The sequence below is a fragment of the Mchenga conophoros genome, linkage group LG11 (assembly GCF_057382185.1).
Source record: "Mchenga conophoros isolate Kocher_MC1m ecotype Shallow Benthic linkage group LG11, M_conophoros_male_GT1.1, whole genome shotgun sequence".
NCBI lineage: Eukaryota > Metazoa > Chordata > Actinopteri > Cichliformes > Cichlidae > Mchenga > Mchenga conophoros.
Window position 1 is genome coordinate 9,622,646 of NC_140536.1, and position 19,912 is coordinate 9,642,557.

General features: G+C 40.9%; 1 protein-coding gene across 17 annotated transcripts in view; it reads right to left on the reverse strand.

The window, feature by feature from the left end:
- The window catches only part of rims2a (regulating synaptic membrane exocytosis 2a), a 158,636-nt gene that overhangs the window by 133,019 nt on the left and 5,705 nt on the right, over positions 1-19,912 (reverse strand). For 16 of the 17 annotated variants that reach the window (XM_085290795.1, XM_085290793.1, XM_085290792.1 and 13 more), the window contains exons 3-4: positions 1,052-1,084; positions 130-222 (exon numbers count right to left, since the gene is read on the reverse strand). The exons of the other annotated variant lie outside the window; for it this stretch is intronic. In XM_085290795.1, coding sequence (XP_085146921.1) covers positions 130-222; positions 1,052-1,084 — 126 coding nt within the window. The remainder of the gene's footprint in view (positions 1-129; positions 223-1,051; positions 1,085-19,912) is intronic. 17 annotated transcript variants of the gene reach the window in all.

Sequence of the window (19,912 nt, forward strand, 5' to 3'; positions counted from 1 at the left end):
AATTTCTAATCATTGTCTCACATCAACCAATGGCCAGACAACCTGTGAATCCAGCTGCTCGGTTCACCCACCACTATATGTCGGTTCCTGCTGGGAGAAGATCAAAAAGGGGTCTGTACTTTTACTTACGCATTTTGCTCTGGCTCCTTGTCATTTGGGGACTTTTGCTGGGGCTGAAGAACGTTATTTACCAGCTCAGTGATCCCACTAAAGGGAAACCACCTGTTCAAATAAGCAAAGTGTGACTGGAACATCGCAATGAGTCATCATGTGAGAAAACAATCTGTTCAGAAAGGGGGCTTTTAGGAAGCAGGCTGGTTCTTAAGTAGTGGGAAAATAGCAGGGACATTCACTATAACCAGAGCAGAGAGGAGGAGGAGGCCGGGACACGGGCAGAGCAGCGATTAGTGGAACACTGACAACCAGACACAGTGTCAGAAATACAGAGAGAAAGATAAAGAAGGAAAGATGACTCAGACAGACCTATATTTGAGGGAAGGACAGAAAAGCAGGAAAGCTCTGCAGCCAATGGAAATGAGAGCTGCAGTAAATGTCACTTATAGCAGCTTTTTGGTGCAGTGGGGGTCAGGTTGTCTGACTGGTTAGCCCTGCAGGTAGATCTAATCACAATGCAGCTATAGTACAGAATAGCAGGACAGGCGGCTCTACTCCACACTAGCAGTTGAACTACTAGACTACCCAGCCAACCAGAGTGCAGATGATACACTGAATGAAGATGAACAGCCAGTTAGATATCAGGAACAAGGGAAAGATTCTGGGGACCTAGCTGCAAAAAAGCTGGAAGAAAGGAGAAGCCGATGTCATTGATGTCATGGAAGTCAGCTGTTTAGTGCACAGCACAAAATTCAACGACCTGATTCACTCATTGAGAAATTATTCATTAAAACGGGCCACTCTTTTCCAAGACATTAATGACTTTTTGTTATTAAACTCCCAGACAAAGAGGAGAAAGCCACATGAAGCACGCAGCATCGACTGACAGGAAGAAGTGTCAAAGCCTAGAGCACACTGGGTAATGCAGTTTACTTACTGTGCCGGCTGAGGCTTTGGTTCTTCTTTGATCCTAAAACATAAAAAAATAAAAAGTGTGCGCAGCTCAGTGCATATCAAACAGAAAGAGATGAGGAAAACAATAGAAGATGGGGAAAAAAAATAAACAATGAGGATGTCATTAAAGATGGGTGTGACATAAATAATTATCCCGCTCTAACAAGAACAATATTTAAAAAATATATTACAGATGATGATTTCATGAAAACAACAATTTAGCTGTGAAAATGGTAATAAAGTAAACAAGAAAACTCACAGGAAGATTTTAAAAATGACGTAATGTAAATAAGTGACGCAGATAACACTTAAATTAAAAATGACCGCTTCATGTGAGTAACACCCTCTTTCATACTGAATCTTCTGCCGTGGACAAACATTCAATTTGATGCTGTGGCTATCTCAAATCCAAATCCGCCTCCCTATTGCACAAAGAGCTTCACTAAGGTGGATCTATAAGTGATAAGACCCCCACCATCATCAACAGCATCAGCTCATCAATTTCCAGAAACACTGGAAAAGATCAACAAACACAAGCTAAAAGTAACCACCAGGGAGTGCGGTCCAGCTGTGTGACACTTGAGCACTGCCTTCAATTACTTGCTGACCAGCACTGTGAGGCAAGGTTGGAAGTAGTAACTAATTCTGTGTAAACATTAGCTACACCAAGTCATCAGCGAGGTTTAACCTACACTGAAAGTTCACAAGGTGTAGTTTGTGGTCTGAAAATCTATAACTAACTAACAAGATTCAGTGGGGAAAAATAACTCATATGGTGTCACAGTATGAGTATTGATATTATTAGAACCTGACCGACCTACTGGTGGGGCCAATGCATTGGCTGATATTACCTATTTACAGATATATCTGTATGTACAATGGCCAATAAATGAAAACAAAACAAACAAAAACAAACAAAAACAAAACACCTTCAACCACATTATGAGTGTTGATGTTGCAGCTCTCCTGATGCCAACATGTGTTTGGAATCCAACGAAAACATAACAACCAGCTGATTCGAGCAGAGCTAGGCAGAAGATTTAATCATCCATAATTGTAGTGACATTAAAAGAGAAAAATCAGCCAGTATGTCAGATTTTTAAATTGCCTCATATTGCTATCGGTATCGTTCTTAAAAATTCTGCTGTCCACATATTGAAATATCCTGAACTATTGAACCCTAAATTGCCCCTGATGCAGCCACTGAAGTGTGTGTCTGATAGAACTTTATACGTAGTAGTACATTAACCATGTAACACAGTTATCATGTTATTTTATTATTTCCCAGACTTCGGGATAAATAACATATAGCTTCGCAACTTCCAGAAAGTTATTCACTGGAACTACAATATATAAAAGACATTGTCTCAGTGCAAAAAGTTTACAGCGTGTTCTCTGGATTTTCTAGAGTAATTGCAGATTTAAGTGCTATGAGCACGCACCAACAAAATTCAATTTACCTTGCACTGATGTAGTGGAAGAAATCCTCTTATAACTAAGAAAATAAAACCAAACCGTTGCAGAATGCTACGGGAGGGATTTGATTTGTTTTTGGTGTATTCAGCCTTGAAAATAAATTATAAAATGAAGCAGCTTATAATACATGTTTGTGTGGAGCTTTGAAGAAGTCAGCTAGGGGACAAACTGTCAGCTGATAATTCTAATGAGGTATTTATCAGGCCTACAGTTTGCGTTGGTAGAACTGATACATAGAAATGATCATTTAAATAACTTACTATCAGAACAACTGTACATAAAGTACAGTATATACACTTACTTTGTTGATTAGGCCTGTTTAGCCGAAGCAACTGTCTAATGAGTCCATCACGGTGTAGGAACTCACTGCATTTAAATATGTAGACAGGAAGAACTGCTGAAGTTCAAACTAAAGAAAGTCGAATTAAGTGACTTGAAATTGGCGTTGCTGTTGGTGGCAGATGGGCAGAATTCCAGAATTTGATGATTTGCTGGGAAGCAGCAGCTTTTCTAGGGTTTACAAGGAATCAAATGCAGCATTCGACATGAAAATGCCTCACTGATGAGGGAGAACAATGGTCTGCGTGGTTCAAACACAGATAGAAAGGCAGCTCTAACTTCAACGAGTATTACAACCAAGGCATGAACAACAGCATCTGGAAAACTTTGGGCACATCCAAATTACTGTAAAAACGCTGAATCATTTTGAAACTTTATTTGCTCGGTCTGCTACATATTCAATAACATATTCAGTAGTAGTATATAATACATCATGCTTTTGCAGGTGGTTACAGTTTAACCAGAGCGTCTTGTAAATAAGGGTGGGTATGCGTAGTTTCTTGAACATGACAATAAGCATGGCCTCGACAATAACGATCTGAATCCAGCAGAGCAACTTTTGGAAGTGGTGCAAGTGGAGATCATGTAATGAAGGTGCTGCCCAAAAATCTGCCAGTATCAATATCATGCCAATCTATTCTGAAGGGGTGCAACTCAATACTAGCATCCATCAGGGCATTCATTTTCTTATCCAACAGGGTCATGAGGGGAGGCTGGAGCCCATCCCAGCTGTCACGGGAAGAGAGGTGGGGTATGCCCTGAACATGTTGTTAGTTTACTATAAGACCAGTAACACTGAGACAAAGAACTGTTCACTCTTACATCCAAACCCACAGCCAATTTAGAATTGCCAATTAACCTAATGAGCATGTCAATCTGTATGTTTAAACAATGCAGATTCAATATCAACTTATTTCCATTACTGAAATCAAAGCAAGAAGCCAGAACTTTTTTTGTCCTGCAGCATAACATGCATCCCCTCTAATGACCACAGGAGCTCAGAAACAGGACAAATATAGGAGTAACAGCTTGCATACGCAGCATCCCTTAACACGCATTCTCTTCAAATGACGCGCATCTCATATAGTGATATCTCTAGAAGTTCAAAATACGTGCAACCAGGACAAAACACCAAATTTACACAGACACAAACAGCAAGCACCGTGTGACCGTCTTGTGTCTGTACACCATCTATCAGTGGCGCTGCAAGCTCAGCTGCTGTCGCCTGGTTTAGGAGCAAATGTCACTTAAAGCAAAACACAGACATCTGCAGCTGAGAATCACACACCAGACCTCCGCACACCTGATCGCCGCTTATTCTAGTGAGCTGCCGGCTTTATATAGCCGTGTGAAATGGAATGTGTTAATTGGATTTTGTCTGATTCTGACCATCACAGCAACAGTAGCTAATTTGTTGTGTGTGACTGGTCTGATTCCTACATGTAGTGCTGCAAATAATGATTAGTTTCATTACTGGTTCACCTATTTTTTTTTTTAATGTATTGCTAATAAAATGACCAGGACCTAAGGCAATATGCCCATATAACTATTTTTGTCCAAATCCCAAAAACATTTAGATTACATGCATCCAGTTTTTGTCTGCTTCATCCCATCATCCCAGCTGTCATAGGGCAAGAGGCAAGTTGCCCAGGTATTAGTCGCCAGTCCATTGCAGGGCTAGCACATAGACATGAGCATTCATGCTCTCACCTACGGCCAATTTAGATTGACCACTTAACCTAACATGCATGTCTTTGGACAGTGGCAGAAAGCCAGAATAACTGGGGAGAGCATGCAAGCCCTACACAGATGCTGGCTAGTGGATTCAAACCCAGGATCTTCTTGCTTCAAAGCAAGGCTGCCCACCTTCAAGTTTAACGTGTTAAATAACCTCTGAAACAGTCCCAACTAAAAATAGTAGCCGTAACCCTTACTTTACCCCTTATTAGTGGCAGCCCATAGAAGCCTAGTAATGACACATTAAGCCTGTTAAGCCATATTTGAGAATACCCCATCATTTTAACATCCCATACTTCACATACATACTCAAACTGCCAAAAAGATGCTGAGGCTAAAGCAGAGTCACACAGAGCATCAGAACGGAGCACTGAAGCCTCACAACAGTCTGGTTTAGCGAGAGGTAGAGCACAGCAAAAGTGAGAGATCTGTCCATCTGATCTGTGTCGGACGGGTGAGAGAACACACGAGAAAAGATATAGTCCTGTGTACCCATCAGTCTCGCTGCTCTGTTTTCCGATGAGCCAGTCCATATTTATCCTCTCGCTGTGTTCTCCCGATGACCTGCAGCGCCGTTCCTTATTGATCCCATCAGCACCGTCTCTGTGGTCGCATTACAAGCCTCATATTTATCTGATCGAGCCTGCTGCCTGCCTGCCTGCCTGGACAGCTGCCGGGCGCTCTGTGTGTGTGTGTGTGTGTGTGTGTGTGTGTGTGTGTGTGTGTGTGTGTGTGTGTGTGTGTGTGTGTGAGAGAGAGAGAGAGAGAGAGAGAGAGAGAGAGAGAGAGCACATCTGACTATGCATTTATGCACACCATATCAACATGTGTGCGTGTGTGTGTGTGTGTGAGTGAGTGCTCTGTGTATTATTTGACATGGGGCAGTGAAATTAGTGAGTGTAAAATGTCACAGGTGACGTATTCGGGATCCTGGCTGCTGCGGAGGCCTCCAGGCCAGATGCAGTCTCCTGTTTTCTGTCTGTTTAACCTGCTCTCTGCAATCACATGAGACCATCGCAAGACATAAAAGACAGATGAAAGACACAAATGGTTCAGAGTTTAGAGTAAGTTTGTGCGGGAGTTTTAAAAAGTCACATCCTGCTGTTATCTTTACTCTTATTTGCTCCTGGATTTCAGTTTCCGCTTTTTCTCAGTGGCTTTGAGTCACAATGACTGATGCTGCACTGCTCTCTAGTGGACAGATGTGCTGCATAAGCTTCTAAGAGATAACTTTCTTTTTCCAGAAAACAGCAACACATAGAACTAGCAGCCATCCACAGAGGTGCTGGATCCCTGTCTAGTTACAAATTACTGAATGTGTATCCAGATTGGGGCATGGGGCAGTGCCCATCTTGCCTGATGCTCCCAGATCGTTAATCTTAAAATGCCAAAACCACTGACAGCGAGTGTGGATGTGACCAATGATGGACTCTAACAGAGTACATTTACTCTAGTGCTTTACTGAATTGCAGTCTGAATGTATATGAACTTTAATATTTCTTGTTTTACTGCTTTCTGCTTCTACTTTTTTTTTTTTTTTTTTTTTACTTTTTTACTTTTTCAGCATATTTTACCATTCTTTATTATAAATAAAAAGCTGCCTGGCAGAATATAAAACACGCATTAATTTCTCAGTAATATAACACATATGACTCAGAAAGGGGCCATTGTGTCTTGTTTTGATGCTAAAACTTTTACTTAGGCAAAGCATTGAAATGCTTGTTTCAGAAAACACCTAAAACTTTTCAGGCTCTGCATTGTCACTTTTCATCTATATTAAGCCACAGGGCTGCACAGCGCAGAAACTGTTTTCTGCACTCTGCACTTGGTCTCCTCCGTGCCACAACACTTTCAAAGATCTTGTAAACACCCTTCAATAAAAGCCAGACAATCAGCTGAAGGAGTTAGCTCTGAAACAATTACAGCCTGACCAGTGGAGTACTGATATTTTTGTGTTTATTTCGTGCTTCCAATAGTGTAGTGGTTAACAGATTTACTTGGCAAGCAAAAGGTTGCTTATTTAATTCCAGCTGGAACACAAATCTCCTTTATGTCTGGAAGGGGATCCGTGTGTCAAGGGAGCAGCTGAAAGTAGCTTTACTGACATTTGGTGAAATTATGACATATCAGATGATATTTGTTTCCCTTCAGATACAGTAAACATGGGATTTCTCCAACATTTTTTATGTGTAGCTCTTTATTTACTTGTTTACGCCCGATTTCACTCGATCAGTTTTTATGCTTGTGGCATCCCAAACGCGGAAGTTCAAAAATGCCCTCTTGTGGACAAAGTATGCAACATCAAGACTTATAACGTGGATAGATCCACAAACAGCTAATAAATGTGGCAGGCTCTAGAAACAATTAGCTGATTATTATTATTATTATTTTGTCTTTTAGCTCCTTTTTTATTTAATGAATCACTGCAAAATAAATGTATTTGTGTTGTGGACAAAAATAGTCATGTATTGGCTCTGTGAGGTCATTCAAAAATATTACCAAAGATGATAACTACTACAGACCTACTGAAGCCAAACAAATAGATTCTCTTTGAATTTTATAAGTACACTTGAAAGAAGTTTTCATTTCATTGTGTGAGATTTTTCTAATTCTTTACTGTCAGCTAAGTGTATAAGTAGCTGATGAGTTTGGACTTGTTGCTGTGAATTACTTTTATGTTTTAAAAAAGAGATCTATACAGGAAATGATGAACGCGCTTTTAACACCAGCCACAGCAAAAAGGATGCAAATTGGCACTTTATAAGAAGGATACTGTTGTAGAAAAAAAAAGCTGCATCAGCTTCATTCTAAATCTGACTCATAGGGAGGTGAGATCCTTGAGAGATCTGGGTTGATGCATCTCTGATGTACCAGAGAGAGGAGTCTAACACGCATAGCTAGACCTCGACTTAAACAGTGCAATCTTCAAACTGCTGCTCCTGTGTCACAGCTGTGTTAAGACAAAATTACTGATACGACGGCTGCGTAACAAGCCCTGAATCAGCACTGGACAATGCAGTAACAACTTGCACCACAGCAGGTTCACCAACAGCTAATGTGCATGCAACAAAGAAACAGAAACCAGGAAACAAGCAGGACCCGAATGGCACACTATTTAACTAACCTTAATCGATATTTCCACACAGCCCAGTCTAAGTTGCCATGAGAAAGTATTTTTAAAAAACAAGGAAACAAGACCAGTAGAAGCATAATGTACATTTAACTGATTCTAAATAAGCTGCAGCTCACAGCACATGTCGTGCAGTTTTAGAAGATAACTCTCAGTTGACTTTCTTTGAGTAGAAACTCAGTTACATATTGACAGAACAGCAGCAGAGCAGCAGGGCTATGATGAGGTGTACTGGGCAGTCTCCTCCTCAGGGACAGACTGACAGGGCCGGGATTGCCACGAGCAGAACACAACAAGCCTGCTCATCACTAAATATCTATTGCAGATCGTGACAAAAGCACCTCTACTGCGCATTTAGATCCACATGCATCAGCGCGTTCACTTGATTGGGATCCTTTGCACTCAGAACTGACTGACTGTGTGTCTGAGAAGATACTCTGCAATGAAATATTACAGATGTCCCCTTAAATCGTTTGAGAACAGAATATTGGCAACCCGCTGTGGGTGACAGATTTTAAGCAGAGGGTCATATAAGGCCTTGGCTACAACACTGGAACAGAAAATCTGTGATAGAGGATCTCATGGCTAAGCAATGACCCCACAGACCTTTTGAGTCCACTACAGACTGAGCGATAATTGGATCATAAGGGAGTAATCTGGCTCTGTGAGTAAATACAAACTACATATATCATTAACACATCCCGGTCAGTCAGTACTGCCAGGAGATGAGGTTAATGTCTGTCTGAAATCACTCACAGGCAACTAACCGTTAGGGAAAACTTTCATCGGAGACTGGCCCAGCAGAATTTTACTCTGGGCTTATTTACTGTATGATACAACTTGCCACCTGGTATATGCCAACAGTGTCTATTTAATAATAATCCCTTAAACTCGCCTGCAATTGAGACACAGTAAAGAGTTCATGTGGGGAGCAATAGATGGATTACATTTGTCAAAGCGCTCTGAGTGCTCTAATCTCTAATTAGTCTAATGATCATTTAGCTTTTTTAGACTTTTTGTTAACGCTTAAACAAAACAATAGGAGTTCATAAACAATAAGGCTATCCCCACTACACTAAAAACCCTGAAAAACTGGTGCTTATTCTGTTTCCTTCCTGGCTTCAGTGGCCACTTTAGGGGAAACTACTGTGGCCAACTGCTTATCTGTAGTGGGTGTAGGCTGACAGTCCACTGTTTACCTCAGCTGTCAATATTCGGGTTGTCCATGTCTACTCATTTGATGAGTCAGTGACTCTCACTTCTGTCTGATGTCAGCGATACTGAGGTGAGTTGTTAAGGATATCCTGAATTTTTCTATAAGCCCTGCTGTTTTTGTCTCTCTTAGCCCCTATTAGCTGTTTTTAGCCGCTGTAAGCTGCTGTTATCTGGTGTTAGCGAAACATCTTTAAAGTAAATCTAACATTGTTGGACACAGACACTTAGAGAGTAAACTCTTATACAATGTGAGAATATTATCAAACTCTTCATCAGAGGGAAAGCGTGACTTTTAGGACACTTGTGGCCTAACGTTAGCTGGTATAATATTAGCTTATAACCTGCTGTTGTTGCGTTTAGTCGGTCAGCTGTCCGAAGATGGGAGGGAAACATATCTAATCTGCTGACAACAAGTAATTGTGATAATACTGAGAATAAATAAGCATGTTTATCCACGTTGTAGAGCCCTGACTTCAGTTCAGGAGATGAGGCTTGAGGTGAGAATGAAGAGGATGAGGTGGATGTAAGGGAAGAGAGCACATTGGCGGAGGAGGCAGATGAAGAGGTGGAGGAGAAAGACATATTAAGAAAGACTAAATTATAAGGTGGACTACTTATATGGGCAGTGTCTCGCCACATACATAAAATGTGATTAGGCGAAATGGTGATGTCCATCTCCACTAATGTATTCAACATGGCGGGGCAACATAGCTGGCGCCGCTCCTTCAAACTCTTAATGCACTAAGTTTATGAGAATTCATGCATTTGCTGGAAGATATAATTACACACTAAACAATGTATATTTATGAGTATAACATTCTTTTCTCTGTTAAATCACCTTAAAACAATTACTGTAACGTTAAGACTGTGTTACTGTACTTTCCCCTCTGCTGTACATTACCAAATATTAAACAAAGAGAGAGAGGGGGCTAAAAATAGCTGCTCATTTAAAGATGGGTGATTAGATCTTGAGACACTTTTTTTTTCATTCTACCTCTCCAGTAAATGCCAGGAGAAGGGCTACTTAACACTTTCTCTCCATCTCGTAGAGGATTAGGGGCAGGGGATGAAGTGCTGATAACTTCCTCTGGCACGGGGCACTGGCAAGGCGCGATAGGCAGGGCAGGAGGAACGGCGAGAGGGCAAGCGCCTCGGTGTGGAAGGGGTTGGCCAGCTACCACAGCTGGGCCTTAGAAAGCAAAGATAGGACTGAATCCACGGGGCGCACTCATCAGAATAGGCAATTTAACAGTGCGCAAGCCAGACCTCCTGACCAAGAACTAATATTCAGATTGTCAAACAGGAGTTGGCAACAGCAGGTTTTTTTTCTGAGCAACGGGGAAGTGGCTAATCTGCTGCCAAATATAACTAAAATCCATCTGTTTCCTTAGATTACCTGCCAGGATTCAATTGAGCTGCTCCATATCTCTCTTCCTGAGAGATTTCCAAGTGGCAAAGAGTCAGCTAATCACCCAGCAGCCCACACATTCACAAGTATATTTCTATGCAAAAGCTTACAGGAAGCATATGTACAATATCCATATGTCATTTTAATACAGCAACTTCACCATACAGCGAATCATGTATAAACAGTACGAGAAGCATTTAGTCAGAGGCAGTGACGCACCATGTTTGTGTTTTTGCACACAGTATATGAGCGTATTTGCTTTAATAATGGGTGTGTGTACAACCGCGTCTTTCACTGTATGTGTACGCTTAGCTGCGTCTCCTGTCAGCCCACTTTATTCATCCTGACAGAGATACATTTCATAATGGCTGTGATCAGCACTTTCTTGGCAGCTGACATTGTCCCTAGCTAACGTCACAACTCCTGTTATATGCGAGGCTCAACAGCTCCACTGGGAATGCTCTAGAACTTTAGCCTCAGCCCCACCGTGGCTGGGTCACCACCCCCCTGCGTTTTAACTCAGTCTCTAGACAAACACAGCTGAAGGCAGCTTCATGCCTTCCTTCGTCCCTTCCCACGTACCATAAACAGTGAAGCATCAAGAACACTTCTCAAGCACCAATGCCATTTCTCCATCCCCCCGTATTATTTCCAGTCTCATAATCAGCAAAAACCTAGTTTCAGCCTTTCCTCCTCATGTCCATGATGAGGGTAGAGTGGTGATGATTATGATCACATTCTCTGACACATGCCACTATCCAAACCTTCCCCTCAACAAACCTCCCATCAGCCCCCATCTTTAAACAGATACAACAGCCTCTCGACAGTGTTGTTGTGGTCTGTACTGAAACTGCAGTCAGCTGTCTAATGTCTATAATAATAGCCCAGCCATAGCTAACAATAGAGAGGTAATAGATACCCCGCCTATTGTTGGCCAAGCCTGCTCTACTCCTTCCTGTCACAATTCATCACTATAGCACATCACTATTAGCTTGTTTAACTAAACTGCAAGCAGTGTACCCAGACAGACAAGCACTGAGCCTGCTGAGATCACCTTTCTGCACACAGGTTACACCCGTAGACACCATATGAAGTCCCACACCATGGATCATGTTTTATGTATTGCATACACTACACACAGTCTAAAAGACTAGCATGCTCATTCAAATGAACAGATGTCGCCACGACACTGTATGACTTGAATTAACTTGGACTTGGTGGCTGTCAACATCTGTCTGATGGTGCAGAATGAAGTGTTTGAGTGTAGCTGCTGTAAAAGCTCAAATCAAAAGGATTCCCTTGCATTAGCAGCCTCTGCACAGATTTAAAGCAACAACTATTCAAGCATCTGCCCCCTCGAGGATAAGGACCAGCCTCTGTACACCAACTACAAAAAAACAGCTCCCAGCCCCCCTCCTCATCACCTGATGCTTAGTGGCTTTAAATGCCTGCACTCCGTTTCTTGAGGTGTCGCTTCAGAGAGCTGCATTTACATTTTGCAAAAGAAGGATTTCTTTGTGTTTGTGCAAGGACCCTTCTCCCCTCGCCATCATCCACTGCTACACATCCAGGCCACGTCAGCATCATCATGGCGATGGTGGCAGTATCTCAGTGGGATGGGAGATATTAAGGGATTAGTGGGAGATCCTCCATCAGACTTCAGTGACGGAGCACGATCCCGGGATCACAACATCAGCTCCCTCTGCCCACCAACGTCCTGATCAGTGTCAGACGATGGGGAAGAGAGACAGGCCTCGTCACTGTTTATGTTCAGTTTTGATAGTACACACCCAACAAACCAAGCAAGGCTGAATACGGCAGATACTGAATCTTTTGGATAATGACTTTAAAGCCACCATTAGCTCTAGGCAGAGTGAGCGGTGGCCTATATGCTGTACAATATATCCCACTGTAGGTTACATGGTAGTGCCTGTGTGCAGTGTTCAAATGGTGGGCTTATATAAGAGCTGCGGCTGTATTTGTGACATCACCATAAGCACTGCTCTTTATCCTCCTTTATTTATGTCAGTCGGCTACCTACAGCAGCATCTGCATCCACTGTACATGTAAAGCTGTGTAGCATTACATAATATCTAACCTGACTCATGATGGAAGAACAATAACCATAACAATATATACTATATATTTAAAATAGAGAGCAAGCAGAAAGCAGAAATAATAACAAAGAAGCAAAATATGTATTTCCATTTTTTAGAATGTATTCTGGGCACAGTATTAAAGGACCTTAGATCCATAAGGTTTTTTGGTTGGGTTTTTTTGGGTTTTTTTGCCACACAAAGGCATATTTGAAGGACCGGCTCTGCTGCACGCACATGGTTGAGTCACCAGTTTGCACCTGCTTTGACTAGCTGAGTCTTGAATGAGCATAACGTGGAGAGACACACAATCACGTTGGAGAAAGAGAGATTAGACCGGCCTGTGTAAACTACCGCTACTAAATACATTAGCTCACACACCAAGCATCTCGGGGGTTGGATATTAGCAATTTAACTGTGTGGGTGTTTTTTTTTTTCATTTCAACATTAACTTGAGTTGATAGTGATTAAAAACAAACGAGAAAAAAACAAGAAAAAAAGTAGCCAAATCTAGAAATTTAAGTCTGTACCCGCTACTTTTTTTCTGTTCAGGTTCATTTTAACATCCAGGACAAAAACAGCGTGTCTCTTTTGTATTTCTTCATAAAAATCAAGCATATTTTGCCTGTGCATTTAACAAAAAAGGGCCTTATTTAACCTGTGAGCTTACATGTTTAACTTGATCCAAAACACTTCGACAAGTGTTTTAGATCACACTTTTGTTGCTAAGGAAGCTAAAACTTTTGGATTAAGTTTTAGCCTCCTTAGCAACATTCACTGAAGCTAATGCTATTGTATAACTGGATGTTAGTTAAGCTTTGTGACTGAGTTAGCTATTTAGCACAGAGGTCTTTGTGTGGACCTTTCTGTATGCCACAACTCACCATGGTGAGATCATAGTCTGCCACTGAGAAAGTAACTAAATGAACGGAGGGAAGGAAAAGGGCTTTGTGGTATCTACTCTAGGGTGACCGTATTTTGAATTCCAAAAAAGAGGACACTTGGCTCAGTCATGAAGAACTTGCTTAAAGAAACATATTTAACATATTTAAACGATACCTCCTCTGTGCGGTTAATGAATTGTGAAATAAAATATGCCATATAGGCTTTTACAAGTCAACAAGTGCAAAAAAATAACTTGAAAGCTTCTGGAATTAAATAATGGTACATAAATAATGCCTCATCTGCATAAGAAAAATTACCAGTACTGGATCGGTACGAGGGAAGTTTCTTTTGCAGTTTGTCTGAAAAGATGGACTTGTGCTTTGGGATCTTTTAAACATTATTAGGCGTGTTGCTGCGCGCTGTCTGTCCCGTCTGCGAGTGCAGAACAAGTGCTCACAAAGCAGCAGTTCGGGGATGACTTCAAACACATGGGTCCTCTGTCGGAATATAGTAAAACCCGGACATTTTTATCAATCACGAAAATCCCCCCAGACGCCCCGGACAGAACGTGAAAAGAGGACATGTCCGGGGAAAAGAGGACGGTTGGTCACCCTAATCTACTCTGCTTCAACCAACACGACCTGGCTACAGGAGAAAAGGATTCATATATTTTTAGAGCAAAATCATCATTAAAACATTGTTCAAGATTTCAGGAAATACTCTTATTTCCTTACTTGTCAAGAGTTGCTTGAGGAACATTGATACCATATTGCTTAGTATGACGCTAAGTCAGGCTAACAGTTAGCTTGACTTTGCATAGCAAGTGGAAGCAGACATGAATAAAACTAGCCTACTTTTAACTGCTTAGTTTTAAAAACTATATCAAACGACCCGTAAGCCCACTTAGGTATATGTAAAATTTCAGTTTTTCTAGTTTAGTTTTTCTAGTATAATTTTACTCCTTCCTGAAGTTGTTGTTATTTCTTATGAATTAGAACAATTGAATGAGTATTTAGTCTCTGAAGAGTACCCTAACCAAAATCATGTTACTCCAGCATTGTATACCCAGAGATGATGGGTAACCTTCATTTAGCTTTCATCAGAGCATGAAACTGATTACGGCTGTAAGGCAGAAATGTTAGCATTTTTGTTGGTGTATTTGAGATTTTTCAGCTATCAAAGCAAATAAGTATGTTTTTGAATCTGAGAGGACTATGACAGAACTATCTGTGAGGATAAATTTTTATCAAGACTTCTGATGAAAATAAGTCACTTTGGTTTTATTAGATGGGTGTCAGATCTGTTAATGACACTTATTTGTCAAGAAGGAAGATGAATTAATCAATTCCTCAGTTAATTAACATGATTCTTCGTTAGAAGCTCCTTTGTCTTTATGGTTGTTGGAGATGGTTCTGTTTCTTTGCTGTCTGGGTTTCTTGGATGCCTGGCTGCATGCCGGTCACTGCGGAAAGCTGAGTGTCCCCACTATTAATAGTCCAACTAACAGCATGAAGGTTCTCACTCTTTGAACGCAGTCAGCTGGAGATGACCTGGTGCCACGTTCCACCTTTAGTAACTGGCCATTCAGTGGCTTCACTTTCCCATGCAGGTGTCACTGTCTCTCCTGCTTTCAGTTTGTCTCCTGCTTGCTTGTTCACAAAGCATCTACATAGATGTTAGCAGTACAAACATTGAACTATATTTAACAGCTGTAAGTGCTCAATTCCTGTGCCACAGCCTTAGATTCATATTTTGAGAAATCAGTAGCAAAGATTGTTGTTATGATAAATTCATCTCAAGCGTGTCATCACTTTACCCTTAGAGATACATTTAACATTGACGCTACCAGCTATTCTATAGCAGGCACACATGTTCTTCAGATACGCTAGGCTTCCCTCAGAGGATCAGATGCTGTATATCTTCTTCCAAAACGGACTTTATAATGGTGGATGGGGACGGGGGATGGGCAATAAAAGTGATAAAGTGTCAGCTTCGCAGTGCCTTTCCCTTTCATGATTCTGCTCTCTTTGTTCTTATTTGGCTGATGTTCCTTTTTTGCATTCATTATTTATCTCTTTTTCTCCGTTTTCTTTGTTTTACCGCACTACTATTCATTTATAGCTGCATTTCTGTTTCATTGTGTTGCTCTCATTCAGGCTAGTCTTGCACAGCATGCTGGGAAGCTTACATAACAAAAGGCCAGATGTTCTAGTAGTGAAGCTGTAGCTGGGTTCTGTTCTGGCTCAGTCCAGGATCACTAGGATCGCTTTCAAGTACTTTCTAACAGACAAAATGACACACTGACTCACAGTCACATAAAAATTGCAATACAACAGAGCTATGTCTATCTGCCCACCTAACTTCTTGTGATCGGACCCATAGAAATGAAATTTTTAAACACAGTTAATTAAATAAGACATGAAAGTTGCTTGAGCCTTTGCTTAACTATTATTTAACATATAATATTATAATAAGTACAGAGGAATCATCATTTGCTGGGGTAGCAACAATTTAATATGCATTGCTTGTACTAGTTCCAACAACCTATTAAAACATTTTCCTGTAGTCGTGTTTCACCAAGGGCATTTTAGATTGCACAGCCAGGGGCAGGAAAATCCCTTCAAACTTTGCTTGAGGGATAAGATCCCAGAAAGTATAAAACCAATGCTGACAAATGCAGATGTTATTTTGAACAAAGCCTTAAGAGACAATGGAGCCCAGTGCTGTGCTGTGCCACGCAGGAGAATAGCAGGCTATGGGAGATGGCAGGCTGATTGCTCTGTCAATGAAGACTGAGGCTGTCATATCAGCAACGGGACCTGATATCATCACAGACGTCAATGTCTCTCCTCTCATTTTCTTTGTGATGTTCTCTTCTCCCTTTCCCCTCTCACCCTCCCCCCCCCCCAGTCCCTGCTCACTTCCTTTCCTCCCTGCCCTTTCTTCTGCTTTCCTAACACATTCTAGCCTATCACGTGTGCTCTCTCTTCTTTTACAAACCCTGTTATTGACTCAACAGGGCATTGTCAAAAAAGTTCTTAAACACTAAATCCCTGTTAACACGACTAAAATGATCCCACCAGCAGATCTACATTACAGACCAAAAAATATTATGAGCCATTACACACTATTACATCAGGTGACATGTTTGTTTATCTGTAGTTAATCCTGCAGACATGCTCCCAGTGCTATAAATAACTGGCAGATGTATTTTAATCCTGAACTGAAAATAGCTACACGTGAATGTTTTATTTGTGTTTTAGCAACATTTGATTGCCCAGATGTTCTGCTCTTATTTGTATTGTGAAAAAAAAGGTTAAAACATACTTTATGGCTAAAAGCATGCATTACAACTACAGCAGCTGCTTGGCTAAGGGTGGATGGGCTCTGCTTTAGAGACAGGGTGAGAAGCTCAGTCATTCTAGAGCCGCTGCTCATTCCACATTGAAAAGAGCCAATTGAGGTGGCTCTGGGACAGACCCAGGATTCGCTGGTGAGATTATATCTCGACTGCCTCGGGAACAAATCGGTGTGGCCAGGGTGAGGGAAGTCTGGGCTTCTCCGCTTAGACTGGGGCCCTTGCAACCCGTACCCAGGTAAGTGGTAGAAAACGGTAGGATGGATGGAGAACGTTCACAAACTGCCTTCATGGCTTTGGACTACATTGCTAAATGCTATATTTTATACAGTGTGGCAATGGAACTGAATTCCAAGATAGATTACAGAGATTAGATTAGATGAAACTTTATTAATCCCTCGGGTGGGTTCCTCCGGCAAATTCAGTTTCCAGTCGCACAGCACCGACAGATGTTGCATGTTACAGATGCAATAAAGGGGAATGAGAGCAAGGATATAAACATAAATATATATATAAAAACATATATACACATATACATATATATAAATACAGAATATATAATATGGATAAATAGGAATACCAGTGGATTGCACATTTGAGTGAGTCTATTGCACAGTGATTATTGCACAGTCGAATATAAGAAAAAAATATTGTGAATATTGCACAGTGGAAAAAAAGCACTACAGCTCAGCTTTGTCCCCCTGTTTCCTCTCCCTCTCTCCTCCAAGGAGGAGTTAAACAGTTTGATGGCGTGCGGGACAAAGGAGTTTTTAAGTCCGTTGGTTCTTGACTTTGGGAGAAGCAACCTGTTGCTGAATAGGCTCCTCTGATTATTTATGACCGTGTGCAGAGGATGCCCAGCATAATGTCCATAATGTCCAGCAGTTTCTTTAGTGTCCTTTTCTCTGCCACTGTCACCAGATTGTCCAGCTTCATGCCGACCACAGAGCCAGCCTTCCTGATTAGTTTTTCCAGTCTTGCTGTGCTGCTCCCCCAGCACACCACAGCATAGAACAGTACTCCTGCAACCACCGACTGGTAAAACATCCTCAGGATGAAGAGGTGTGGCTCCGTACGTTTGTCCATATAGTATAATATGTACTGAATGTGAAGGATGTGGCTTATATTTACAGAGAACTGTAAATCAGCTCACTTTCTCGGTTTTGTGGCATTCAGTCTAAGGGCTTTCATGAATTATGCTGGTTGCAGAGATATTTAGCCACATATTGGCAAATTTAATAAGGAATTTAGCAGCTAAAAACATGATATGTTTATCTATACTTCATGTAAACCGAAACTGAGCTAACAACAATAAACTAAGCTTAGAAGTAGTCTGAGGCATTTTCTTTATAATAATACAATAATTTTTACAATAATACAATGCCTGTACTGGATGCCACATTTTGGCATACAAGCCTTTGTTAGGGTTAGAGAGACTTCATGGAAACAGTGGCTCTTTTGTCGTTGTGTTCCACCAACAGGAATCTTCCATTTGTGCTGTCCAACAGCAGTGGAATATTCCAGTCTTACCCAAGGCGGAAGAATGGAACATTCCACGCATTGGAATTTTTTTTAGGTGTAATATCACCATCCCATGTGACTTAAGGTATTTGAAATCATGTAAAATACAGGTAAACAAGCAGGGAATGGTCTAACCAACTAAAATTACTCCACATGTCATGTTTAAAGGTATATTTCTTAGATCCTGGGAGCATATTCAAAATGAAAGCTGGTACTGGGCCGATTGAAGAGGACGAAAAAAAACAAAAAACAAAGCATTTACAGACATCAGTGGCTAATATTGTGTCAAAGCTAATATGTATCAGTGAAATGTTCATTAACATTGTGATAAATCTTTTTATATAAGGAAGATATATGGCTTTACACCCACTTGTAGTGGCTTACAAGCTACTTGTAAGTACTTGTAAACAGTGTTGGTCAAGTTACTTGAAAAAAGTAATCAGTAACTAATTACTGATTACCTCCCCAAAAAAGTAATCCCGTTACTTTACTGATTACTTATTTTCAAAAGTAAGTAATTACTTAGTTACTTAGTTACTTTTTAAAAACACGATTTACAACCTGAATAGGTGATAAAGTGATAGATCTTTCAGCCCAATTCTACTTTTTCTACATAATCCATCATACAAAATGTAATCAAATGGAAAAGTCTCTTTTTAAAACTTGTTTTATTAGTTTTAACCTTTTAACTTTGTGCATCAAGCTAAAATTAAATTATATGCAACATTCTCTGACTGGAAGAAATTTGTTCACCATTTAAACTTATTTTCTGCACATTCCAGCCAGAGATGGGCAGTAACGCGTTACAACGCATAAAATATATTTTTTGTGTGTGTTTACCCTCACTCTTTCAAATACTGTAGATGCAAGTAAAACACAGCAGGAAATAAATAACATCAAAGACTAGCGGTCCTGTTGCTCTATTTTCACCTGTAAAGCAGGAGTAGGGTAGGCAGAGGTTTACCCTGGTGCAGGTGTGCTGCAGCGGTCAGTGGAAGAATCTGCGAGTTTCTCTGTGAGTTTCCCATTACGTTGTTGCGCACTCGGTGCTTGCTTGGAAGTTTAGGGGGTTTTTTCGCTTTAAAAAGAAGTTTTCTTCCCACGCACAACGGACACTAATGTTTTTGTCACTTTTTATGGAATCAAACTCAAAGTAAGGTCAGTACTTCCACGCTTTAAACGCTGCACGCTCATACTCTCTCCCGTACTCAATATATGATGCACCGTTGATCCGCACACAGCTGTTGTCACGAACGTCGCACTCGCTTACGTCACTGTCATGAGACATTCTTGCAAAACGATCACGGTTTTAGTAACGCAGTAACGCAGCCTTCCTACGGGAAAGTAACGGTAATCTAATTACCGTTTTTGCAATAGTAATCCCTTACTTTACTCGTTACCTGAAAAAAGTAGTCAGATTACAGTAACGCGTTACAAGTAACGTGTTACTGCCCATCTCTGCTTGTAAACATATTGTTTTAAAGTGTATTATATACAGTAAATCATGTCACATTAGATCAAACTGAGCCAAACTACTTAAAATATACCAACTGTCCATAACCAAAACACACAGATACTTTAATTAGCATGATGATGTATTCATTTGGCGTGTGCTCTGCTTTGCAGAGTCAAGACATCTTCTCTTCCACTTTCTCTCTCTATTTTTTCCCTTGGGGAAA